This window comes from Musca domestica, unplaced genomic scaffold (genome assembly GCF_030504385.1).
Source record: "Musca domestica strain aabys unplaced genomic scaffold, Musca_domestica.polishedcontigs.V.1.1 24, whole genome shotgun sequence".
In the NCBI taxonomy this organism is placed as follows: domain Eukaryota; kingdom Metazoa; phylum Arthropoda; class Insecta; order Diptera; family Muscidae; genus Musca; species Musca domestica.
The window spans coordinates 4,704,785-4,731,122 of NW_026712272.1; the positions used below are offsets into that span (position 1 = coordinate 4,704,785).

The window sequence follows — 26,338 nt, forward strand, 5'->3', positions numbered from 1 at the left end:
TAAAAAATATTTTTTAAAAAATCCACGTTTGTCAATATTTTCAAAAAATATTTTTTAAAAAATCCACGTTTGTCAATCTTTTCAAAAAATATTTTTTAAAAAATCCACGTTTGTCAATCTTTTCAAAAAATATTTTTTAAAAAATCCACGTTTGTCAATCTCTTCAAAAAATATTTTTTAAAAAATCCCCGTTTGTCAATCTCTTTAAAAAATATTTTTAAAAAAATCCACGTTTGTCATTCTCTTCAAAAAATATTTTTTAAAAAATCAAAGTTGGTTAAAATTTTGAAAAACTATTTTTTTAAAAATCAACGTTTGTCAATCTCTTCAAAAAATTTTTTTTTTTTAAATCCACGTTTGTTAATCTCTTTAAAAATTTTTTTTTAAAATCAAAGTTAATTTAAATTTTGAAAATATATTTTTTTAAAAAATTATCGTTGGTTAATATCAAAAAATATTTTTTTAAAAAATCCACGTTGATTTAGCTCTTCAAAAAATACTTTTTTAAAAAATCCAAGTTGATTAATCTCTTTAAAAATATTTTTTAAATAATCTACGTTGATTAATCTCTTTAAAAAATATTTTTTAAAAAATCCACGTTTGTCAATCTCTTCAAAAAATATTTTTTTAAAAAATCCACACTTGTTAATCTCTCCAAAAATATTTTTTAAAAACATCCACGTTGGTTAAAGTTTTTTAAATTTTTTGTTAAAAAATACACGTTGGTTTATATTTTTAAAAAGTATTTTTTAAAAAGTCCACGTTGGTTAGTATTTTCAAAAATTATTTTTTTTTTTAAGTCCACGTTTGTTAATATCTTAAAAAATATTTTTTTAAAAATCAACGTTTGTTAATATCTTAAAAAAATATTTTTTTTTAAAATTCAACGTTTGTTAATATCTTAAAAAAATATTTTTAAAAAAATCCACGTTTGTAAATCTCTTTGAAAAATTTTTTTTTTTAAAAATCCACGTTTGTCAATCCATTAGATATCGTGTGAAAAGCTAAAAACTTGAAATTTGGTATGGAAATCAATGTTGAAGAGTAGGATCGATGTCAGGAGATAGTTTTGAAAGTATATTACTCATGTATACGAAAAGTACTGTAAGGTACTAAATTTGGTACAATTTGAATTTTCTGGAATTTGTATTTGGAACTGGAATCATGAATTTTGAAAATTGAATGGGAATCAAGGTTAAGTAGTAGGGTCGATGTAAGGAGGTAGTTTTGGCAGTGTGTACTCATATATACGAAAAGTACTATACGGTACTAAATCTGGTACAATTTGAATTTGGAACTGGAATCATGAAATTTAAAATTAGCATTACTGGCGGAATGTGAAATTGGGATATGGAGGTGATTTTCGAAATTTGTACTTATGTGCACAAAATGTACTCAAATGGTACTAAATTGGGCATAATTTCGGTTTGGGTGATCCGAATGAATTGGAATGCAGATACAATTCTGAAATTTGATATTCAGATTAATGATGGCATGAGTGTTTGAGATTTGGCGGTGGTTTTGATATGTGTTCTATATTGGTACGAAAGGTACTAAATGGTACAAAATTGGGTATTGGGAGAAGGGATAGAGCTGTAATACTTAAATCGGATATTGAGTTCTCTGTTGGTATCTGGAACTGAGATATAGAGGTGGTTGTGCAAATATGTACAATTGTACACATTATACGAAAAGTACTAAATAGTACCAAATTTTGTATTGGGCGAACGGACGGGGATAAAATCCTGAAAATTGATGTTTAAATTACTGATGGTATCTGGATTGACATATTGTGATTGTTTGTGAAAAAGGGGTGGTTTTGGAAATCTGTACTACAAGTGCAAAAACTTGAAATTTGGTATGGAAATCAATGTTGAAGAGTAGGATCGATGTCAGGAGATAGTTTTGAAAGTATATTACTCATGTATACGAAAAGTACTGTAAGGTACTAAATTTGGTACAATTTGAATTTTCTGGAATTTGTATTTGGAACTGGAATCATGAATTTTGAAAATTGAATGGGAATCAAGGTTAAGTAGTAGGGTCGATGTAAGGAGGTAGTTTTGGCAGTGTGTACTCATATATACGAAAAGTACTATACGGTACTAAATCTGGTACAATTTGAATTTGGAACTGGAATCATGAAATTTAAAATTAGCATTACTGGCGGAATGTGAAATTGGGATATGGAGGTGATTTTCGAAATTTGTACTTATGTGCACAAAATGTACTCAAATGGTACTAAATTGGGCATAATTTCGGTTTGGGTGATCCGAATGAATTGGAATGCAGATACAATTCTGAAATTTGATATTCAGATTAATGATGGCATGAGTGTTTGAGATTTGGCGGTGGTTTTGATATGTGTTCTATATTGGTACGAAAGGTACTAAATGGTACAAAATTGGGTATTGGGAGAAGGGATAGAGCTGTAATACTTAAATCGGATATTGAGTTCTCTGTTGGTATCTGGAACTGAGATATAGAGGTGGTTGTGCAAATATGTACAATTGTACACATTATACGAAAAGTACTAAATAGTACCAAATTTTGTATTGGGCGAACGGACGGGGATAAAATCCTGAAAATTGATGTTTAAATTACTGATGGTATCTGGATTGACATATTGTGATTGTTTGTGAAAAAGGGGTGGTTTTGGAAATCTGTACTACAAGTGCACGAAAAGTACCAAACAGTACAATATTTGGTACAATTTGGTATTAGGCGAAGAGATAGTGCTTGAAATCTGAATTTTTGATTAAGTTTTGATACAAGTTTTTTTTTTTTTTTTTTTTTTTTTTTGTCAAACTAAACTAAATTGTGCATTTTGAGTACTGAAAAGGCCAAACACGAATTGTGGGAACGAATGTAAAAAGTAAAAAATCTGCTTTGCTTAATTTTAAGATTTTTTTTTAATTCCTCGTCCTTGCAACAAAGTCCTCTCCATGCAGATTGTGTAACCAGTTTTGGGAAATTCCGCAAATCTGATGTGAGAAGCATTTTTCACAATTTATTTGAAAATGATTTTTTTTTTGTCGATACCAAAATAGAAAGACGCTGTCATTAAAGGAAGCCAACACCAACCAATTGCAGCCATCTGAACCTCACCTCATCTCAAATGCCAACTAAATTCATTGAATGCTGAAAACTCGTATTGGCCATGGAACTTGGACAGAGATGTTAACACAAAAATGGGGAAAAAAGAAATGAAAACACCAGCCGAACTAATCGTTCGACCGACAGACCAATGAATAAATAAATGCTTACGCGTGTAATATTCATTAGCTAGAGAGAGATTTGAGTGAGAGGTACAGTGTTGCAAAATAGAAGAAAATGTTTTTAGAAATCTAATAAAAAAACTCGTTCAAATAATTTTATCCATGGAAAAAACTTAGTCCAGGGTCTGGACGAATTTTTTCTATAGAAAAAACTTAGTCCAGGGCTGGCCGCAGGACGATGTTTTTTCATAGATTTTTATTTCCACGGAAAAAACTTAGTCCTTTTGCAGGAGTTTTTTTTTATGGAAAAAAAATTCCTTATTCGGAAGATATTTCCCATTTTGGAACACTGTTCCCACCACAACTTGTGGTTGGTCTAAAATTTTAATAGCAACATTATAACCTTTAATCTGACAGTCCGAAATGAAAAAAATCATTACAAAGTGTATCATTTGCTGTTGACTGGCCAGTGGTTGCAATAAAACGGTTGCAATGCAAAATATGTAACCAGCCACTCTGTCCGCCATCCAGCCATCGATGAAGGATTGTGGCCAAAGCTACTGGCTTTGTCATCAATAAATTTTGTTGCTGTCGCTGTTTTTTCTGCATCCGGTTAATGGAGATCCCAGAGACAATGCTGAGGATGGTGATGATGACGATCGAGATGACGGTGCGAGGATTGCCACCGAAAGTGGTTTTTCCGGTAGACAATTATTGATGTTACGTGAAAATCGTGAAAAACCTCCCCAAAGGAAAGTAAAAGCAACGTTTGTTTTCATTTCGTTGTTGTCGTTGTTGTTTATTTTATTGTTTTTCATATTTTGCAACCAAAAGTCATCTAATGATTTGCTAGAGAGAGAGAGAGAGAAGAGGGGGAATGGATGGGGAGAGTCGAGCGGGGATCGTGTACAGTGACATTGAATTTTCTTCCACACACATCTGGATGCGATGGCCTAACCATTTAAGCAAATATATTTTCAATGGCTATGGCCTGCCATGGAAATTGGAAAATTCAATTCAAATCGGAATTGAATTTCAAAGCTAAAGGACGTGTCCGGTGCTTAAACGGTAGTTCAAGTTCGAAGCGGTTTATTTTTTCAACAGACAAAGAAGGTGTCGAATCGAACAAAGGTGTGTGGAAATTAATTAAAAATTAGAAAAAAGAATTAATTCGGGATCGGCGTCTGCAGAACACAAATTCCAAAAGGATTAAAATTCTAAAGTTTTTTCCATGGAAAAAAATTCGTACGGCCACAGGACGAAGTTTTTTTATGGAAAAAATCGTACAGCCACAGGAGGAAGTTTTTTCTATTCGTCCAGGACCTGGACTAAGTTTTTTCCATAGAAAAAAAAATCGTCCAGGACCTGGACTAAGTTTTTTCCATAGAAAAAAAATTCGTCCAGGACCTGGATTAAGTTTTTTCCATAGAAAAAAAAAATCGTCCAGGAACTGGACTAAGTTTTTCCATAGAAAAACAATTCGTCCAGGACCTGGACTAAGTTTTTTCCATAGAAAAAAATCGTCTGGCCACAGGACGAGGTTTTTTCGTTAGAAAAAAATTCGTCTGGCCACAGGACGATGTTTTTTCGCATGGAAAAAATTCTTCTGGCCACAGGACGAGGTTTTTTCGTTAGAAAAAAATTCGTCTGGCCACAGGACGAGGTTTTTTCGTTAGAAAAAAATTCGTCTGGCCACAGGACGATGTTTTTTCGCATGGAAAAAATTCTTCTGGCCACAGGACGAGGTTTTTTTGCATGGAAAAAAAATCGTCTGGCCACAGGACGAGGTTTTTTCGTTAGAAAAAAATTCGTCTGGCCACAGGACGAGGTTTTTTCGTTAGAAAAAAATTCGTCTGGCCACAGGACGAGGTTTTTTCGTTAGAAAAAAATTCGTCTGGCCACAGGACGAGGTTTTTTCCATAGAAAAAAATTCGTCTGGCCACAGGACGAGGTTTTTTCGTTAGAAAAAAATTCGTCTGGCCACAGGACGTTAGAAAAAAATTCGTCTGTCCACAGGACGAGGTTTTTTCGTTTGAAAAATAAATTCGTCTGGCCACAGGACGAGGTTTTTTCCATAGAAAAAAATTCGTCTGGCCACAGGACGAGGTTTTTTCGTTAGAAAAAAATTCGTCTGGCCACAGGACGTTAGAAAAAAATTCGTCTGTCCACAGGACGAGGTTTTTTCGTTTGAAAAATAAATTCGTCTGGCCACAGGACGAGGTTTTTTCGTTAGAAAAAAAAATTCGTCTGGCCACAGGACGAGGTTTTTTCGTTAGAAAAAATTCGTCTGGCCACAGGACGAGGTTTTTTCGTTAGAAAAAAATTCGTCTGGCCACTGGACGAGGTTTTTTCGTTAGAAAAAAATTCGTCTGGCCACAGGACGAGGTTTTTTCGTTAGAAAAAAATTCGTCTGGCCACAGGACGAGGTTTTTTCGTTAGAAAAAAATTCGTCTGGCCACAGGACGAGGTTTTTTCGTTAGAAAAAAATTCGTCTGGCCACAGGACGAGGTTTTTTCGTTAGAAAAAAATTCGTCTGGCCACAGGACGAGGTTTTTTCGTTAGAAAAAAATTCGTCTGGCCACAGGACGAGGTTTTTTCGTTAGAAAAAAATTCGTCTGGCCACAGGACGAGGTTTTTTCGTTAGAAAAAAATTCGTCTGGCCACAGGACGAGGTTTTTTCGTTAGAAAAAAATTCGTCAGGCCACAGGACGAGGTTTTTTCGTTAGAAAAAAATTCGTCTGGCCACAGGACGAGGTTTTTTCGTTAGAAAAAAATTCGTCTGGCCACAGGACGAGGTTTTTTCGTTAGAAAAAAATTCGTCTGGCCACAGGACGACGTTTTTTCGTTAGAAAAAAATTCGTCTGGCCACAGGACGACGTTTTTTCGTTAGAAAAAAATTCGTCTGGCCACAGGACGATGTTTTTTCGTTAGAAAAAAATCGTCGGGCCACAGGACGAGGTTTTTTCGTTAGAAAAAAATTCGTCTGCCTCTTCCATAGAAAAAAAATTCAAGCTGCAGGACGAAGGAAAATATATATTTTTTAATATATTTATAGAATCTCTCCCAAATGGACTATTTGAAGTACATTGTCGTGTTTGCTCTGTTGGGTAAGTGTCCTGGACACTCACGTCCTAAAATCCTTTTCTGATTCTCATTTCCCATTCCATTTTGAACCCAGTATCCGTAGCCTCGGCGCGTAAGGTCAAGAGAAAGGGAGCCTTTGGCCTACCACCCTTGCCACCACAACAACCTGTCGGTCCATCCGGTCTTTCGGAACCCTATCAATTCGAAGAGGTCCGTTACGAGGAGTATGCCAACGAACAACCACCTCCACATAACCCCCATCACAGACAGACGCATTATGATTCCGCCCATTACGAAGTGGATCCCCATTATGCCCATACCCCCGTCTCGACAGGAAGCTCCTTTCTGGTGGACAATGGATTGAGGAGTATTGCCAAGGGATCTGCCGATCAGGCCAATTCTGCGGTGGTCTCTCAAAATGCTGCAGCCAAACAGGCGGCCTATATTGCCAAGAGTACTTTGGCCCAGGCTGCGGTACAGGCAGCTGGGACCGCTGTGGCCGTTCTGAAAGGTAAAGAGGTCCTCTTACAGCGTCTGGAGGAGCAAAGTTCCGAGGCCCACAAGGTTATGCAGGGTGAGTTACAGCAGCTGCAGCAAGCCAAGCGTGCAGCCAAGGCAGCCCAATACTCCGCCCAACAGGCCTTGCAACATGTATCAGTGTTAACTGCTGCCCTCAATAATGCCCAGGCAGCCTCGGAGTTAGCACAGAAATCTGCCTCCGAAGCTGCCGCCGAGTTGGCCTCACAAATTGACATGGTGGCCCAGGCCAAAGCTAAATTGGAACAAATCGAATCACATCTTTATTCGGCACGCCTGGACTACGAAGAGACGAAAGAGGCGGCCGAGAAGGCCACCCACTCGGCCCAGGAAGCCCAGCTGAATGCCAATGATGCCGGACTTCATGCCAATGTGGAGCTCAGCGAATCCTCAGCATCGCTGACAATTGGAGCCCATGAAAAAAGTGATTCTGAACCCCAACACAACATCGTCAAAAGACGACCGACCACTGCGGAGAGAGGTCGAGAGAAGAGCCAACGGAAAAATCCGCTGCAGCAAAAATCGCAAGAGAAAAACAACAATAGGAATTGAAATGGATTTCGGAAAGGATTTCAGAATTGTTCGTGGACCTTAAAGTATTGATAATCTCTTTTATTTATGCATAAATTTCTCAGTTCGGATGTAAGTGAAAAAATAAAAACAAAGGATTTGTAACTTATATTGGAAAAATGGTCAGAAAAAAGGTTACCTAGCAGCGGAGAAAGGCTTCTTCGATAGAAAGAAGACTTTTTTCGGAGACTTTTTTCGCTAGAAAAAAATTTCCTCAGGAACGGAGGAGACTTTTTTCGTTAGAAAAAAATTTCCTCAGGAACGGAGGAGACTTTTTTCGTTAGAAAAAAATTTCCTCAGGAACGGAGGAGACTTTTTTCGTTAGAAAAAAATTTCCTCAGGAACGGAGGAGACTTTTTTCGTTAGAAAAAAATTTCCTCAGGAACGGAGGAGACTTTTTTCGTTAGAAAAAAATTTCCTCAGGAACGGAGGAGACTTTTTTCGTTAGAAAAAAATTTCCTCAGGAACGGAGGAGACTTTTTTCGTTAGAAAAAAATTTCCTCAGGAACGGAGGAGACTTTTTTCGTTAGAAAAAAATTTCCTCAGGAACGGAGGAAGGTTTTTTCGCTAGAAAAAAATTTCCTCAGGAACGGAGGAAAGTTTTTTTCGTTAGAAAAAAATTTCCTCAGGAACGGAGGAAGGTTTTTTCGTCAGGAATGGAGGAGGGTTTTTTCGTTAGAAAAAAATGCTACATGGAAAAATAGCATTTTGAGAGTAGAGAAAGTATTTAATAAATAAAATATAATAAACGATATAATTCATGGAAGAGAACTTAGAACTTAATTGTTCCCTCGAGCTGCCTGATGCTTGAAACGATATTCCTTTGAACGCCTTTGTAATTGATGACGTCGATCACGTTGGGCATTCACTTTGGCATCGTGGGCCGCACAGGCCGCTCTATAGGCTGCCTGTTTGGTACTTGAGAAATCCGCTCGAGCACTGCTCAACTGGCGCAACAATTGTTCGACACGACTTTTTGCTGCTTCCAGCAACTGTTGTTTCTCGGCATATTCCGTTTGAGCTCCATTGGCTGCTTGTTCGGAATTCCCAATATTGGACTTGGCTATTTCAACAGCTTGACTAAGTGTCCTCAACTGAGCTTGGGCCTGTTCTGCGGCCTTAACTGCAGCTTGGACATTCTGTTGGGAGTTTTGTAGAGATAGTGATTCTTCCTGAACCACCGCCTCGGCTTCTCGCACCTCCTGCTGCAGTTGTTCCATAATTTGTTGTTTACCAGCCAAAGCTGCCTCTGCAGCCCTGGCAGCTTGCAGTGCCTTGTCGGCCAACTGCATTTTGACTTGTCGAGCAGCAGCTTGACCGGCAGACACTTGGGCATCGGTGGCCGCTTTTGCTTCCTGAGCTGCCTTCTGGGCAATGTTGGTGGATTTTTGACGAGGATTACCACCGCTTAGGGCCGACTCATTGCATTGGGCATCTGAGGAATTTTCACCATCAGCATCAAGATTTTCCGACATTAGGGGTGGCCGCTGAGCAGCTAATACAAAATCTGGATAAGGATTTCTTGTTATGCGTTGCTTATTTCTCTGGAGAGAAATAGGAAAGAGATGAGAAAAATTTAACCTTTTTTAACTGCGAAAGGACTCACCTTTCTCATGTTCGAGCTATCAATCTGAGAAATCTGCAGATTGAGAATGTATACGAAATAGACAGATATCAAAATATTTATTTTCATATTTATGTTTCTGATTTAGGAAAAAAAGAAGATTGAAAAAAAAAATAATTTAAAAAGGTTGCCATTCTGCAGAAAATTAAAAACTTCAAACTTAGGAATAGAGTTGCCCATGGAGAAGTAACGGAAGTCTCCTCCGTTCCTGAGGAAATTTTCTTCTAACGAAACAACTTTCCTCCGTTCCTGAGGAAATTTTCGTCTAACGAAAAAATCTTCCCCCGTTTCTGAGGAACTTTTTTTCTACCGAAAAAACCTTCCTCTGTTCCTGAGGAATTTTTTTTTTTTCTAACAAAAAAACCTTCCTCCGTTCCTGAGGAAATTTTTTTCTAACGAAAAAACCTTCCTCCGTTCCTGAGGAAATTTTTTTCTAACGAAAAAACCTTCCTCCGTTCCTGAGGAAATTTTTTTCTAACGAAAAAACCTTCATCCGTTCCTGAGGAAATTTTTTTCTAACGGAAAAACCTTCCACCGTTCCTGAGGAAATTTTTTTCTAACGAAAAAACCTTCCTTTATTTAAAAAAAATGCTTTACCTTTATTTTTTTAATTTCCCTGAACCTCCCACCCTTTCATGAAATAAAACCACAAGAATGCAAAGAATTATTTTTTTTAGTTATGATTTCTTTTTATTTTATTTTTATGAAAGTAATTTTCTTTCTCTTCTTCTCCTCGCCTCATAACCTTCCTCCGTTTCTGAGGAATTTTTTTCTAACGAAAAAACCTTCCTCCGTTCCTGAGGAAATTTTTTTCTAACGAAAAAACCTTCCTCCGTTCCTGAGGAAATTTTTTTCTAACGAAAAAACCTTCCTCCGTTCCTGAGGAATTTTTTTTCTAACGAAAAAACCTTCCTCCGTTCCTGAGGAAATTTTTTTCTAACGAAAAAACCTTCCTCCGTTCCTGAGGAAATTTTTTTCTAACGAAAAAACCTTCCTCCGTTCCTGAGGAAATTTTTTTCTAACGAAAAAACCTTCCTCCGTTCCTGAGGAAATTTTTTTCTAACGAAAAAACCTTCCTCCGTTCCTGAGGAAATTTTTTTCTAACGAAAAAACCTTCCTCCGTTCCTGAGGAAATTTTTTTCTAACGAAAAAACCTTCCTCCGTTCCTGAGGAAATTTTTTTCTAACGAAAAAACCTTCATCCGTTCCTGAGGAAATTTTTTTTTTAACGAAAAAATCTTCCTCCGTTCCTGAGGAAATTTTTTTCTAACGAAAAAACCTTCCTCCGTTCCTGAGGAATTTTTTTTCTAACGAAAAAACCTTCCTCGTTCCTGAGGAAATTTTTTCTAACGAAAAAACCTACCTCCGTTCCTGAGGAAATTTTTTTCTAACGAAAAAACCTTCCTCCGTTCCTGAGGAAATTTTTTTCTAACGAAAAAACCTTCCTCCGTTCCTGAGGAAATTTTTTTCTAACGAAAAAAGTTTCCTCCGTTCCTGAGGAAATTTTTTTCTAACGAAAAAAGTTTCCTCCTTCATCCGTTCCTGAGGAAATTTTTTTCTAACGGAAAAACCTTCCACCGTTCCTGAGGAAATTTTTTTCTAACGAAAAAATCTTCCGCCGTTCTTGAAGAAATTTTTTCTAACGAAAAAACCTTCCTCCGTTCCTGAGGAATTTTTTTTTAACGAAAAAACCTTCCTCCGTTCCTGAGGAAATTTTTTTCTAACGAAAAAACCTTCCTTTATTTAAAAAAAAATGCTTTACCTTTATTTTTTTAATTTCCCTGAACCTCCCACCCTTTGATGAAATAAAACCACATGAATGCAAAGAATTATTTTTTTTAGTTATGATTTCTTTTTATTTTATTTTTATGAAAGTAATTTTCTTTCTCTTCTTCTCCTCGCTTCATAACCTTCCTCCGTTTCTGAGGAATTTTTTTCTAACGAAAAAACCTTCCTCCGTTCCTGAGGAAATTTTTTTCTAACGAAAAAACCTTCCTTTATTTAAAAAAAAAATGCTTTACCTTTATTTTTTTAATTTGCCTGAACCTCCCACCCCATGATGAAATAAAACCACACGAATGCAAAGATATATTTTTTAGTTATGATTTCTTTTTATTTTATTTTTATGAAAGTAATTTTCTTTCTCTTCTTCTCCTCGCTTCATAACCTTCCTCCGTTTCTGAGGAATTTTTTTCTAACGAAAAAACCTTCCTCCGTTCCTGAGGAAATTTTTTTCTAACGAAAAAACCTTCCTTTATTTAAAAAAAAAATGCTTTACCTTTATTTTTTTAATTTGCCTGAACCTCCCACCCCATGATGAAATAAAACCACACGAATGCAAAGATATATTTTTTAGTTATGATTTCTTTTTATTTTATTTTTATGAAAGTAGTTTTCTTTCTCTTCTTCTCCGCGCTTCATAACCTGGACCTTTTCCAAAAGAAAAGTTTCGGTTACATGTGATGTGTGTGTACGTTTGTTAAGTTTTTTTGTTAATTTTAATTTTAAGAATAATATTAGTTAGTTTGTTTTGCTTTGTATTTTTAGTGTACTTTTGTTATTGTAATAATATATATTTTTTTTAGATTTTATGTATATATATCGTCATCATTATCATTTATCATTCATTCATTAAAATGTTATAACAAAAAAGAGAGATTTAGTTTAGTATTTTTGTTTTGTTTTTGTTTTTTTAATTATTATAGTTGCGGTTTGTTTGTTTTGTAGACTATGTGCTAAAGGGAAAATTATTACAAAAAAAATAATAATAATAATTATAAAATAAAATTATATATAAAGATTAAAAATAATTATATTTTGATGTTTCTTTTTTCAATTTCATTTTTCTTTTTTTTTTTTCTTTTATATTTACAAGCAAACAATCAAATTTTCTTTTTTTTTTTTTTTGAAAAACCCCTGTAAAAATGTTTCTCATTTAACTTTACAAAAGAATAGCTTACACAGAACTAAAATAAAAATTGGGAATAAATTAGCAAATAATACATGAAAATTGCTAATTACTTAAAAATTACAAAAATAAAAGATTTACAGATTTTTTATATTTATAATATTTTTTCTTGTTTTATATTAATAATAATAATCATAAAATAATAAGAACAATTATTTGAACGGATTACGAGAGTGTGAAAGCAATTTGAAATTTGCACTTTACATTGTTAGACCCTTAAAAAACACAAAACTTTCGATAGAGAAAATATTAAAAAAAACATTAAAAATTAAAAATACCATTAACATTTATAATAAACGCTTATAATCTTCTATCCGGCTTTAATAATCATTGTCTTCATACACAAAAAAAAAACTAAAATACTTAATTAAAAATATTATCTTTTCATTTTTTATACATACATATGTATAAGTTTATATATATAGTAATAAGGATACAATTTTCTTTTTTTTAAATTATTATATTTTTTTCTTTAATTTATTTTTTTTTGTAGAGATGTTTGTAAACTTAATAACAATTACACAATTGGTTATTTAGTAGGTTTTTCTCACATTTTGTTTTTCGTATGTATATATATATATATATATATATGCATTATAATAAATATATATTTATATATGTATATGTATAGATTTTTAAAATTGTTTGCATTTTTATAAAGTATATAGACAGGGTGTGACAAAATGAGGGGCTGCAAATAAAATCAGGGATAAGTCAAAGGATGAGAAGAGTGAAGAGTTCCAAAACAATCCTAAGAGGTCTTATAGTGCCTATAGGAGAAGGTTTTTTCGATAGAAAAAAATTTCCCCTAGAACGGAGGAAGGTTTTTCGTTAGAAAAAAATTTCCCCTGGAACGGAGGAAGGTTTTTTCGTTAGAAAAAAAATTCCCCTGGAACGGAGGAAAGTTTTTTCGTTAGAAAAAAATTTCCTCAGGAACGGAGGAAGGTTTTTTCGTTAGAAAAACATTTTCCTCAGGAACGGAGGAAAGTTTTTTGCAATTGAAAAAAATTTTCCTCAGGAACGGAGGAAGGTTTTTTCCGATAGAAAAAAATTTCCCCTGGAACGGAGGAAGGTTTATTTGTTAGAAAAAAATTTCCTCAGGAACGGAGGAAGGTTTTTTCCGATAGAAAAAAATTTCCTCAGGAACGAAGGAAGGTTTTTTCGTTAGAAAAAAAATTCCTCAGGAACGGAGGAAGGTTTTTTCCGATAGAAAAAAATTTCCTCAGGAACGAAGGAAGGTTTTTTCGTTAGAAAAAATTTCCTCAGGAACGGAGGAAGGTTTTTTCGTTAGCAAAAAAATTTCCTCAGGAACGGAGGAAGGTTTTTTCTTTAGCAAAAAAATTTCCTCAGGAACGGAGGAAGGTTTTTTCGTTAGAAAAAAATTTCCTCAGGAACGGAGGAAGGTTTTTTCGTTAGAAAAAAATTTCCTCAGGAACGGAGGAAGGTTTTTTCGTTAGAAAAAAATTTCCTCAGGAACGGAGGAAGGTTTTTTCGTTAGAAAAAAATTTCCTCAGGAACGGAGGAAGGTTTTTTCGTTAGAAAAAAATTTCCTCAGGAACGGAGGAAGGTTTTTTCGTTAGAAAAAAATTTCCTCAGGAACGGAGGAAGGTTTTTTCGTTAGAAAAAAATTTCCTCAGGAACGGAGGAAGGTTTTTTGCGATAGAAAAAAATTTCCTCAGGAACGGAGGAAGGTTTTTTGCGATAGAAAAAAATTTCCTCAGGAACGGAGGAAGGTTTTTTGCGATAGAAAAAAAATCCAAATGATTTTAATACATCTCCTCAAAATCTTCCTGATTGCTCTCATTCTCCTATTTATCTCCAAAATTTGTCTTTGCCTCCCCCATTTCGTCACATTAATTAATTTTATAAGCTACACATTTTAAATTTCTTGTTCTCTTCTCAACAAAATTGTAAACCAAAAAAATTATATGAATGGAAAGAAGCTTAAGTGAAATGTTTTTGTTTTTAGATTTTCTGTAGCATTTCTAGGTTTAGCTTTAGTTTTTCAAACTAACATTACATGTTTTTTTTAAATAGTAGTTTTTAATATTAAAAAGTTTAGATTTTCTACTATGTTTTTTTCTTTCGGAATACTGTTGCAATTTTCTTTTTCTCATAGATTTCTAAAGTTACTTAACATTTATACAAAAATAATAATAATAGTTAATATCATTATCAATACCACCACGCACTTAGAAATGGTATATGTTTAAATACAAAATACAATTTTACATACAATCTCCATCGGGTGAAGTTAGTTTTCTTTTCTGTAGGGAGAGGGGGGAAATAGTAGATTCCATATATATATAACTTTTATATTTTTCTTTTGTTTATAACATTTTGAAAGGAAATAAATTTTCGTTGCCTTTTTTCTGGTATTTTTAAAATTCTCATTTTTTGTGGTTTTTGCTTTTTTTGTTTTGCTCTGCATGGCATGGTTTACGGCATTCAACATTAAACTAATGAGTATATAAATATATAGATTTATAAATTACACACAATTACATAATACATAATCGTTATATATGATAATAATAAAAAGGTTTTCTTGTTTTTGTTTTCATTCAAATCACTTTTAATCACGTTAGGCTTTTTTCTTTAGTTTAAGTACTTTCTACATTTCTTGGAACCACAGGAGCATGGAATTTTCTCATCCTCAAAGGGAAATTTGTAATCATAGGTTAACTCCTCGCCCTGGACAATGCGTCGCAAAGCAAAGATAATTATGTGTTTGTGGCCCAGGATATCTACAACTTTGGAATAGCAATTGGGCTGGAAGGGAAAAAAAAAGACTTGAAACACTTGAAAATTCTGAAGATGAATTGTCCGACTTACCTCACATGAATGATTTATAAATCTGGCTGCATTGCCACGCATGGTGGCATCTACAACTAAATTGTCATCGATCTTGAACATATAACAGCCAATGCCTCGGCTGTTGTAGTAACGTTCACGCTGATCGGTTAGGGTGGAACGGATCAATTCACCAGCATATTCAATGACCATTTCACCTGGAAAGAAAAACAAAAACAATCAAGAATTAGCAATAGTTTTTCCCATTAAAAAGGACCGCGTCCAGGGGCCGGACGATTTTTTTTTCTAACGAAAAAACCTCGTCCAGCGGCCGGACGAATTTTTTTCTAACGAAAAAACCTCGTCCAGCGGCCGGACGAATTTTTTTCTAACGAAAAAACCTCGTCCAGTGGCCGGACGAATTTTTTTCTAACGAAAAAACCTCGTCCAGTGGCCGGACGAATTTTTTTCTAACGAAAAAACCTCGTCCAGTGGCCGGACGAATTTTTTTCTAACGAAAAAACCTCGTCCAGTGGCCGGACGAATTTTTTTCTAACGAAAAAACCTCGTCCAGTGGCCGGACGAATTTTTTTCTAACGAAAAAAACCTCGTCCAGTGGCCGGACGAATTTTTTTCTAACGAAAAAACCTCGTCCAGTGGCCGGACGAATTTTTTTCTAACGAAAAAACCTCGTCCAGTGGCCGGACGAATTTTTTTCTAACGAAAAAACCTCGTCCAGTGGCCGGACGAATTTTTTTCTAACGAAAAAACCTCGTCCAGTGGCCGGACGAATTTTTTTCTAACGAAAAAACCTCGTCCAGTGGCCGGACGAATTTTTTTCTAACGAAAAAAACCTCGTCCAGTGGCCGGACGAATTTTTTTCTAACGAAAAAACCTCGTCCAGTGGCCGGACGAATTTTTTTCTAACGAAAAAACCTCGTCCAGTGGCCGGACGAATTTTTTTCTAACGAAAAAACCTCGTCCAGTGGCCGGACGAATTTTTTTCTAACGAAAAAACCTCGTCCAGTGGCCGGACGATTTTTTTTCTAACGAAAAAACCTCGTCCTGTGGCCGTACGAATTTTTTTCTATGGAAAAAACTTCGTCCTTTGGCCGTACGATTTTTTTTCTATGGAAAAAACTTCGCCCTGTGGCCGTACGATTTTTTTTCTATGGAAAAAACTTCGTCCTTTGGCCGTACGAATTTTTTTCTATGGAAAAAACTTCGTCCTGTGGCCAGACGAATTTTTTTCTATGGAAAAAACTTCGTCCTGTGGCCGTACGAATTTTTTTCTATGGAAAAAACTTCGTCCTGTGGCCGTACGAATTTTTTTCTATGGAAAAAACTTCGTCCTGTGGCCGTACGAATTTTTTTCTATAGAAAAAACTTCGTCCTGTGGCCGTACGATTTTTTTTCTATGGAAAAAACTTCGTCCTGTGGCCGTACAAATTTTTTTCTATGGAAAAAACTTCGTCCTGTGGCCGTACGAATTTTTTTCTATGGAAAAAACTTTGTCCTGTGGCCGTACGATTTTTTTCTATGGAAAAAACTTCGTCCTTATATCTAAATTACTTACCAGCCTCAATGTCTTTTGTACAGTACAGGCCCCTGCCATGTATGTGGGAGCGGAAAACGCCCACATAATCTTTGTAGGTTTCCTTCAGTGTGCGATATTTCATGGCCATGGGAAGGTTGCTGCCAGTGCCGCGCCTAAAAGTATGCAACAATATTTGAAAACAATTCCAATATATTTCCATTGGAAAATAAATCCTTACCTTGGCACCAATTCATTATCCGATGGTTGTACAAACACCTGTACCGGTTGTTTACGATGCCTGGAGGCCAGCCAACTAAACATGTCATATTCCGAACGCTTCGAGTAGGGTTCACATCGGGCACAATCGTAGGGATTTTCATTGAGTTCCTCCTGCTCGGAATTGTAATCCAAACTATTGCCATCAACATCCAGGCAGCTGGGGCCTCCAACTCCCATGGAGGAATTGCTCAGGGAACTGGTGGAACACAGAGCCGACAGACTACCACTCAAATGGGATTGAGTGGAATAGTTACTGACACTACTGCTGCTGGAACCACTGTGATTCCTCTTATGATATTTGGGTGTGTATTTGTTGCATTTCTCCACTCCGGGTAGCTGTTCGATGAGATATTTCAAAGCATTGGTTTTGAGGCCAATCATTTGCACACCACTCATATCGGCCAGGGGTCCTTCGGGTAGCGGAGCCAAACCATTGGCCCGGCGGGCAACCTGTACCGCCTCAAACACCTTCTCCCATACCTCAGCAATGGAGGTGGATTTGTAGGTGAAACCATCTTCACTTTGTATTTCATAGAGCAGATGAGGTCCACTCACCCGTTTGGGTTGCCTTGTGGGTGGTGGTTGACTGGGTGGTGGAATGATGCTGCTGCTGGTCATGGGACCTTGTTGCCCAGCTGCAACATGATTTTCGATGAGTTCTTCTACCACAGCAGCTGCTGTGGCATGGTTATTGCTGAGCTGATGATATTGGTTAGAGGGTTCTTGTAGCTTTTCCTTGATGTTTTCCACGGCCAATTCAACATCGGCCAACAGGGCTGAAGTTTCTTCGGGTGTTCGGGAATTGTAGAAATCTGTCGCCGTGGCAAGTTGTTGTTCGGGAGAGGTATGCAGTTGTTGTTGGGAGTTTGTTAGATACGTTTGTTCTTCATTGTTCTGGGAATGCAAGTCCCCAGCCGTGGAGGCCTCTAGCGTGGTGGTATTGGGGGTATTCAAAGATTCCGCACACTCCTCATTGGTTAGGTTGTCGAGAATTTTACTGATCTTCTCTTTGACGGCTGGTTCATCGCTGTCCATGGAGAGATTGTCGGAACAATTTGTGGAGGGCATTTTCAAACTAAAACCATCATCATCCTCCTCGTCATCGTCCTCTTCCTCCTCCCCAGCATTCACAGCATCGTGGTTGTCATTATTTTCGGCTAAGGGATTTTCTGCCTGTTGTTGTCCCGGCATATCCATGAGGTTCTGGGCTGCTATGCCCAAGGCCTCAGGTCCATTCTCTTTTTGGGATGACAAAATAATTTCTCCCTCGGCCGGGAATTTTGGTTCAACCCCCAAACATTCCTCTGCCGCCGTGGAGATATTATTTGCCGGCTGCTCCTCCATGTAATTGTTGCATGGCACCTGGGGAACATAGCAGAGCTTGGAGTTGTCCTCAGCCTTGTTGTTTAACTCCTCATAACTGGCCAAGCTGTTGGGTGTGGGTGGTGAAACCTTGGCTGACATTAGGGTTATGGGTGTTGCCGCTGCCTCCTGCTGTAAATACATAACATGTTGTTGTTGCATTTGCTGTTGTTGTTGTATCGCCGAATCCTGCTGGGGATTGGGAGAGTGCAGCAACATCTGTTTAACCTCTGCCTCATAGGCAATTTTATTCAGGCCATGATTTTTCATTGATTCCTCCACCATGCTGAGATTGGAATGGGAGTTCAAATCCTGCGTGGAAGAGTTAAGGCTACTGGTTGTTGTACTACTCGTGGTGGTTATGGTTGAGGTTGTACAAAAGCCACCGGCTACCGAATTACCTAACACTGGATTATGTTGTTCAAAATTGTTGTTGTTGATTGCGGAGGAGGTGTTGCTGTTCAGGGTGTTTGTAGTGGTGGTGGTGGTGCTGTTATTGGAGATTTTCTGTTGCATGGGTAATACCCGATTTGTGGGCCTGGTAACTGTGGTGGTGGTGGTCGAGGAGTTACTTAGTGTGGAGAGGCTAGAAGCTGTTGTTGTTGTGGCGGCTGAATATTGTTGCAAGGGATTGACAATATTTATGTTGGTATATTGGGGCATCCTCTGGATGGTGGGTAGAATTTGATGGGTTGTGTTGCTGGTCTCATTATTTGTTGGTATGGATTGTTGTTGTTGTTGTTGTTGCTGGGAGTTGTGAGTTTCAAAATTCGCCAGATTATTGGAAAAGGAACAATGTGTGAGGGTAGTTTGTCCAGGATTTTCCTCCATCAGCAAGTTATCCGCCACATTGTAGTGTTGCTGCTGATGCTGCTGTGGGACAAGTTGCTGTGTAGTCTGTTGAAGACCTTGAATTTCCGAATTCAGGACATGTTCAGCATTATTATGGTGTCCCAAAATTGCAGGATTATTTCCAAGATTATTATTATCCACCAGGGTCATGGTTGCCGGCTCCAGGGTAATATTAGTTCGGACCTCCAATTGACTGAGATTTGACTCGATTTGAATTTGTGATTGTTGCTGATGTTGTTGTTGTTGTTGTTGCTGCTGGGGTTTGAGTATGATCATTTTGTTGTTGGGATTTAGAATTGCATTGGTGTTGTTGTGGCTATTTGTGTTGTTGTTGGCCTTGGTCACCATGGTGGCTGTGGCCGTTTTCATAACCTTTGGCTTAACCTCGGCCTTATTGAGGGGCCTTATCATATTGGTCTTTTTGTTGGCGTTGTTGTTGTTACTGCCAACCGCAATTTCTTGGTTTTGTTGGGATTTCAGGGAGTTGACATTTCCTTGATGTTGTTGTTGTACCACCGGATTTATTTTATTGGCAGGCGCTTGTTTGGGTTTTTGATTGCCATTTAAAATCAGAGCCGGTTGTTGTTGTGGGGTTGCCACCGAAACTTGCTGTTGTTGCTGGAGCTGTTGCGACGTCTGTATGTTGCTAAGCTGGGCCACATTTGGCATTACCTTGTTGACAACCACCTGCTGCGGCTGGACCTTCGTAATATTGGCCGCCGCCATGGGTGTGGCAGCTGCCGAGGCCTTGCCCCGTTTCACCTGGGCAGCCATGGGTGTTACCTTGGCACTGTACACGGTGCCCGTATTGGGATCCACATAGGTTGTTGTGGTGGCCTGTGCAGGATTCTGAAGTGTGCTGGCATTCAAGGTCACCTGCTGCGGCTGTTGTGACTGCTGCTGTTGCTGCTGGGTGAGATTTGGTGTTACCACAATCTGAGGATAGGCCGCTGCTGCCGCCGCCTGGCGATAGAGATTTTGCTGGTGTTGTTGTTGCTGCTGCTGCTGTTGTTGTTCTACCAGATTGGCTGCAGCTGCGGCTGCCGCCTGTTGTTGCAGGGCAGCCTGTATAAAACTGGCCTGATTGGCCGCAGCCTGTTGATTCACCCCCTGATTGGTTGCCGCCTGAGGCTGTTGACTTTGCAAAATAGCTGCCGCCGCCTGATTGGGATCCACATTATTGAGCAGCACATATCCTGCTGGTATATCCACCAAAGGCTCAATTTTACTGGCCTGAAATACCTGGGTGGTGGTGGCCGAAAAGCTGGCATTTTGACTTAAAACCCCCGGCATGGCGGTGGAGACGAATTGCTGTGACGACATCACAGTGTTCTGGACAATTGTCTCCAGACCATAATACATGGGTGGGTTATTGGTGGTGGCGGCCGCGAGTACCAGTTGTGGAGTGGCTGTTGGCTGAGCCAACATTTCGAGACCCGTTGCCGTACCTCCGCCGCCAGGACCTCCCGCTGTGGTGCCATTGCTAATGATAACCTGTTGCTGAGTTTGGGTTGTGGCTCCACCACCGTTTTGTGTTAGCCCCTCAGCGGTGAGAACATTTCCGCCCTGTAGCTGCAATGTTTGTGGTTGTATGAGCGTACCAATCACTTGGGACCCTGGACCGGTAAGCAATTGCAGGGGAGTGGGAGCCTGGGGCGCTGCCGTGGGCGGTCCACTGGTCAGCACTAAATTTCCACTGGCATCGGTCTGTAAATAGGCCGACTGCATTAGAGGCTGGGCATGCGTATGGCCATGATGATGATGTCCATTTGTGGTGGCAAAGATTTGCTGATTATTTGTTGTGGGCAGGGTAACATACTGGAACTGGGGCTGCTGTTGACCACCATCGGTACTGGTGGTCACAAAGGATATGATATTTTGCTGCGGCTGTTGCATGATAATCTGCGGCTGCCCTGGATTGGCGCTGGTTGTCTGAAAGACAATCTGCGGCGTGGTGGCATTGTTGTTGGCATTCTGCTGGGCTTGGACCTGGGCCTGCTGCTGCAGCTGTTGTAGAATCTGTTGATTTAGCAGCTGAGCTGCTGCGGCGGCCGTCGCTGCATTGTTGGTGTTGTTGTTCAGCGTGTTTGGGTTATTGTTGGTCGAGGTGGTGGTGGTCTGTTGTCCCAGCTGTACCTTTGACTGCAAAGGTTTCACGGCCGTTGTGGCCTTCAGCTTATTTTTAGCAGCCGCCTGTTGGGCTGCCTTCGTGGCCATGGTTTTCATGGGTTTTCCCCCACCCACCGGGAGAATGATCTTCTTATCGGTATTGGTGGCCTGCAGGGTTTGATATGTGGCAGGGGTGCTGGTATTGTGGGCGGGTAGTTGTATAATTTGTTGGCTACCATCGGCATTGGTTGAGAGGGCCAAAAGTTGGCCAGTTGGTTGGGGAGCAGCCGCAGGAGCTTGGGCAAAGGTGTGATTCGCTGTGCCCGCCGTGGGTTGTAGTGTAAAGGTGGTGCCATTCAAATTGGCTGTCAGACCCTGCAAAGCATTGGCATATAGCTGTAAATCTGCCGTTGTGGGATTATTCACCACCTCTGGCTGGTTATTGGCGGTGGTGGATATAAAGAAATTCCCACCCAAGGATTGGGGTTGAGCCGTGGCCGCAGCCTGGGTCAGTTGCTGTAGTTGTTGTAATTGTTGTAGATTTTGCAGTTGTTGTACATTTTGCAATTGCAATTGGGGTATCGCCGCCGCCGCTTGGAGACCCTGAAGCTGTTGCTGCAACGTTTGATTGGTGGTGGGTATGGCTTGCAGGAAAGGTAGCTGGGAGGCAGCTCTTTGTTGTTGTTGTAGTTTATTATTTAATTCCTGTAATTGTTCCAGAGTAATACCCGTTGTTGTTGTGTTTTGACCCTCTGGGGTTTCAGATTCCCCACCCCCGGTGCTACATGTCGCCAAATGTCGTTGGAAACCCTCTAAATTGCGATAGGTACACTGACACCTTTCACACTTGATGGCCGTATTATCCTGGGGTATAAAACGAAACTCCGTTACCGAATCATCCACACCATCAACCTGCATGATTTTCAATTTGGAATCGCCACTTGCGGTAGATGTCTCCAGATTGTAACGTTTCTCTGCACTCCAGGTAAAACTACGTTTATTGGAGGATTCCAGACGTACATTTGTCTCTTTCGATTTGTGGGACCTCTGTTGATGCTGTTGATTAAAGGTGATGAGCATATTTTCCGAGATTTTCCTACGCTTGATGGCATGTTTGGCATTGACATCGCCACAATTGATGATGGGCGAGGAGGATTTCTTGAGTTTCTGCAACTTTACGGCTGCCGCTGCTTGGCTACTGGAAAATAGGGCATCATCGCTGGTAGCACTATTGGCTCCACCCGCCGCCGCTGCCGCTACTGGCCAACCATTATTCAATTCCGCTGTCAATTGTTTGGTAAATGCCCCAATGGAGGTCATGGTATCCTCATCGGTGAGGGGAGTTTGTTCACCCTGGACCATGTCTTCATAGTTCATACATTTCGTAAAAATATCCAACATGGAAATACCCTCCAATAGGTCACCGGGTAAATCTTCAAATATGGCTTCTTTAATTTCAGGGGGCAAAAGATCAGCATTGTTTTGAGGTTCCTCATCGGCGGCGGTGTTCGTTTGCTCCGGATGGTTAGAATGATGACTGGTGTTACTGAAACCTTGCAAATACTCATAATCCTCCAGGGCATTATCATAATCGGTGGCCTTATTCAGACTGGAATGCCATTGTTGTATCTGCGTCAAACCCAAATGGATGAGGGCGGTATTTGTTTGGCTATGGTCAACCGTAAAATTCTTGCCCATATCCAAACAAGAGGAGCTCAAACTGGAACTCGAGGAGTTGTGAATATAAGTCCTTACGGTGTACTCCACAATTTTCCATGGCTCCTTGGAGGACCAATAAAGGCGGGAACACAAAAAGTTCACTGGGACCAAAGCCTCATAGGTATCGGAGAATCGTGGCAAAATATGACCCAATTGTTTCACCTCCAAAGAGCCAATGTGAAACTGGACCTTAGAGGGTTCCACCAGTTTTTTGCGTTTTCTTTCCAACTCCACATAGACGGGACGCAGAACCTCGAACTGTGTCTCAAATTCTGCACTCTGTGAACTATTGGGAGCATGGGCCGGACAATACATGGATTTATCGGCCAGGAATGCACAATTTTTCGATCGGGCACAGGGATAGTGATAATGTTCGCCACACGACTTGATGTTGCAGCCCACAGTGGCCCCTCTGTTGCCACAAACCGAACACTTGATCATTCGGCCCCTGGCCACAGCGGAATGTACATTTTGCAGAGAGCCATCGATTTCCTCAAATACCTCGGCCGACCACAGGGCACAGTTGGTGTGGACCCAACAGTCGTGGCCACAATATAACAGCCTCGACTCCTCCTGGGGCAAACCCTCTCCACTGCGGCGACAAAACAGACATATTCTTGAATCTGTCCGAGATTTGATGCCATACATTTGATCTTCCAAATCCTGGGGCAACTCAGCCAATAGAGCCGATCTTTGGGCCTCTTCATGTTGTTCCTCGGCCGTGGGCAGACAATCCATTTGATAATCATTTTCCGTATCCAGGGAGGTGTTGATACCATAGGCCCCTCCCGATGTCTCATACATATCCTCCTCCAGGGCATCCGTACAGGCCTGAGTCTCATTTTGAAACCAGGGAAATTGTTCCGACAACAATTCCTTGTAAACAATTTCCAGTTCATCACAATTGGCCTGGTGTATTACCATGGACATGTCGTAATGGAACTCAGCCAGGGATTGATATTTGTCCGAGGTGATTTTTTGTTTGATTTCCACCAGACTCAGATTTTGATTGGCAGCCGATGTGGATGACGACGAGGAGGAGGAGGTGGAGCCACCATTTGCATGGCTACTGGAATTTGAATTACAAACACATTTCTTTTCCAAAGCCAAGGGCAGGGGTGGGGCCATGGCTTCTGTGTCCCTTTCCTGGTCATCAAATTCATAGACATCAATATTTAGATTTGTGCTGCTGGGGGGATTTTGGGAGTCTTGATTGAACTGCAGGGATTTGGGTTGATATTTGGAGTTACTGCCATTGTTGTTGTTATTGGCGGCACCACCACCACAGGAACACTTCATTTGTTTCCGGGGGCTTAAACGCAGCAAGGAGCAGGCCTGCCTCGACTTACTCAACAGCTTTAGGACACTCATCAAATTCGATTGGAATTCTTCGCGCACCGCCTCCCGCCATTCATTGGCCCTTTGCTTAGCCTCTGGCGACTTTCGAGAACAACGTTTACATATGAATTCTATGGATTCGGGTAGGGTACTCAGTAGATTGTATTGCTCATCTGTTAGCGTCTCACATTTGGCATGAACCCATTGATGACAGTCGCCACATTCCATCATTTTCAAATCGAAATCCTGATCATCATAGCATTTCTGGCAGACCGGACAAAAATTGCCACGCTTGCGCAAACGAAAACAGCTGGTACACATGGGAAGGTTGCCCACAAATTTGGTTACCTTGGTGGTGGAACAGGAACGACATTTCAAACAATTGACACAGATCAAAGGGCGATCGGCACCCAACAGTCGTTTGCTGGTACCCAAACATGTCGAATGATAATTCTTTTGACATTTCTGACACTTCACCTTGGCACCGGAAGACATGTTGCACGTATAGCAGACCGTACAACGTGGACATAGCCAATTCAATTTGGCAATGGCTGTATTGGTACTCGTTCCACCCGCACCTGCACCACTGGCCGTAATACTGAGACAACTTTCATTTAGCAGCAATGTTTCATCGAGGGAGCCATGTTTAAGATTGAATTCATCCTGGACACAATACTGATGATAGGGTTCACAGCAGCAGGCACAAAATATCAAGGGATCCTGGCCGGCGGAACCACAGAGAAAACAAAGAGCGCGCTGCGCCACAGTTTCGGTGATGATAAGGCCAAAACCAGTTTGGCATACCTCAGCCGGATCATAGTTTTCCCAAAAATCAATGGATATCAGGAGTTTACATTTGCTGGCGGCCAGGGGGTCCTTACGCTGTCGCTGGCCATTGGCACTGGCAAGGGCCCCTGCTGTCGCAAGGGAGGAGGAATTTGTGGCCACCATTTGAGAGCTGAATTTATTTTTATAGCCCGTTGTCAGATGGGTGTTGTAGTGATGGGGTCTTTGCGACAATTTCGAGGTGGTTAAAACACTGGATCTTGTGGTGGCCACCGCCGTAGATGTTGTTGTTGTCGTGGTCACACTGGTGGTGGTTGTTGTGTTGCTGATGGTACTAGTTTGGCCGCCAGCCGTGCTAACCTCCATTTTGGCCACCTTTAAGGGAGGTGGTTGTTCTGTTCTAATGTCTTCGGGTTTGCTGCTATCCAATTGCTGGGTCTTACACGAGGCACAATTATCATTTTCATCGGTTAGGGGAGATTTTTCCACAACATTTTCAGTGGGTAAACTGGGAATATTATCTTCTGCGGTCATCACACCCTCTTGATGCTCCTGCTGTTCCTCATCCTCACCAAACATGGCCAAGGGTTGGCCCAATACAATGGAGGCACTGCGACAGACATGTTTTACCCGGGGACCCTTTAAATCAATGCGTTGGCGTTTGTCGGATGACACACCACCAGGGGCATTGGGGCCGCCACTGGAGCTTGTGCCACTAGGTGGTGGGGTCGCAAGCAATGCCGGGCAACCATTCACTGTTAAGGAACTATTTTCCAGGGCCATTGAGGCTGTTGCTCCCGCAGTAGTGGTAGTTGTTATGCCTTCCATGACCTCTGACTTTTCAATAATTTCCTTGGAATCCTTTAGCTTCTCCTCCATTTTGGGCGAGGGCATTTCTTTGATTTTAACATCCTTGCGGTCCTTCTTCTCCTTGGGTTTTAGTTTATTTGTACTAGGTGTCGTTGTTTCCAATGATGATGATGATGCAGGCGGTATTTCTAGCTTAACATCTTTCAATATTTCCAAGGGTTTCTTATCCAACTTCTCGGAAAGTTCCAATTTTGTTTCCATCAGAGAAGAGGGTTTAATCAATGAGGGTTTTTCCAAAATGGCCGGTCTCAGCAGAGGTAAGCTGCCAAAAGTCACACCACCAACATCAGCACCAATGGAATTTGATTTTATGCTGGATTTACCACCATTCAAGGCTGGAGGAGTTGATGTGGAAATACTTGGGGAGGTATTCACTTCCTTGGGTATTGGTGTCGCTTTCCAATTAATGGATAATTTCGCCGTCTCCAACAGCTCCATGTCTTTGCGGATTTTCATTTCTATGAGATTATTGTTTTTGCTATTGTTGTTATTGCTGATGCTGCCACTGGTGGCGGAGTTGTTTCCCCCAATAACAGCATTAAGGACAGGTAACAAAGCATTTAGCCTCACTTTGGGCAATTGTAGAGTGTGCAGGCATTTCTTGAGCCAGCAGAGACCACAGCGTTCCTTGTAGAGTTTCTTGAAGTTTTTTATGTGAATGCCTTTGTTCAAAGGCGTTATAGGGCAATTTCC

General features: G+C 40.0%; 3 protein-coding genes across 4 annotated transcripts in view; 1 reads left to right on the forward strand and 2 right to left on the reverse strand.

The window, feature by feature from the left end:
- Window positions 1-4,127: 4,127 nt before the first annotated feature.
- On the forward strand, window positions 4,128-7,765 carry LOC101888797 (uncharacterized). Its single transcript, XM_059123346.1, has 3 exons — window positions 4,128-4,349; window positions 6,274-6,325; window positions 6,397-7,765. The coding sequence occupies exons 2-3, from the start codon at window positions 6,286-6,288 to the stop codon at window positions 7,389-7,391; spliced, it is 1,035 nt and encodes a 344-aa protein (XP_058979329.1). The 5' UTR covers window positions 4,128-4,349; window positions 6,274-6,285; the 3' UTR covers window positions 7,392-7,765.
- A 345-nt stretch (window positions 7,766-8,110) lies between these two features.
- Window positions 8,111-9,156, reverse strand: LOC101887877 (plectin-like). The gene is made up of 2 exons (XM_011294119.3): window positions 9,016-9,156; window positions 8,111-8,953 (listed from the first exon to the last, which is right to left on the reverse strand). The coding sequence occupies exons 1-2, from the start codon at window positions 9,100-9,102 to the stop codon at window positions 8,189-8,191; spliced, it is 852 nt and encodes a 283-aa protein (XP_011292421.2). The 5' UTR covers window positions 9,103-9,156; the 3' UTR covers window positions 8,111-8,188.
- A 2,224-nt stretch (window positions 9,157-11,380) lies between these two features.
- LOC101896996 (histone-lysine N-methyltransferase trithorax) overlaps window positions 11,381-26,338 on the reverse strand; it is a 126,053-nt gene continuing 111,095 nt past the window's right edge. For both annotated transcript variants that reach the window (XM_059123345.1, XM_011294757.3), the window contains 4 exons: window positions 16,569-26,337; window positions 16,370-16,503; window positions 14,836-15,011; window positions 11,381-14,772 (listed from right to left, as the gene is read on the reverse strand). In XM_059123345.1, coding sequence (XP_058979328.1) covers window positions 14,599-14,772; window positions 14,836-15,011; window positions 16,370-16,503; window positions 16,569-26,337 — 10,253 coding nt within the window. In that variant the 3' untranslated portion in view covers window positions 11,381-14,598. The remainder of the gene's footprint in view (window positions 14,773-14,835; window positions 15,012-16,369; window positions 16,504-16,568; window position 26,338) is intronic.

Excerpts from the sequence above, each read along its gene's own strand:
- LOC101888797 (XM_059123346.1), top strand. The coding sequence starts at position 6,286 with ATGGACTATTTGAAGTACATTGTCGTGTTTGCTCTGTTGG. Across the intron at positions 6,326-6,396 it reads TGTCGTGTTTGCTCTGTTGG|TATCCGTAGCCTCGGCGCGT; the intron begins GTAAGTGTCCTG and ends TTTTGAACCCAG.
- LOC101887877 (XM_011294119.3), bottom strand. The coding sequence starts at position 9,102 with ATGAAAATAAATATTTTGATATCTGTCTATTTCGTATACATTCTCAAT. Across the intron at positions 8,954-9,015 it reads ATAGCTCGAACATGAGAAAG|AGAAATAAGCAACGCATAAC; the intron begins GTGAGTCCTTTC and ends ATTTCTCTCCAG.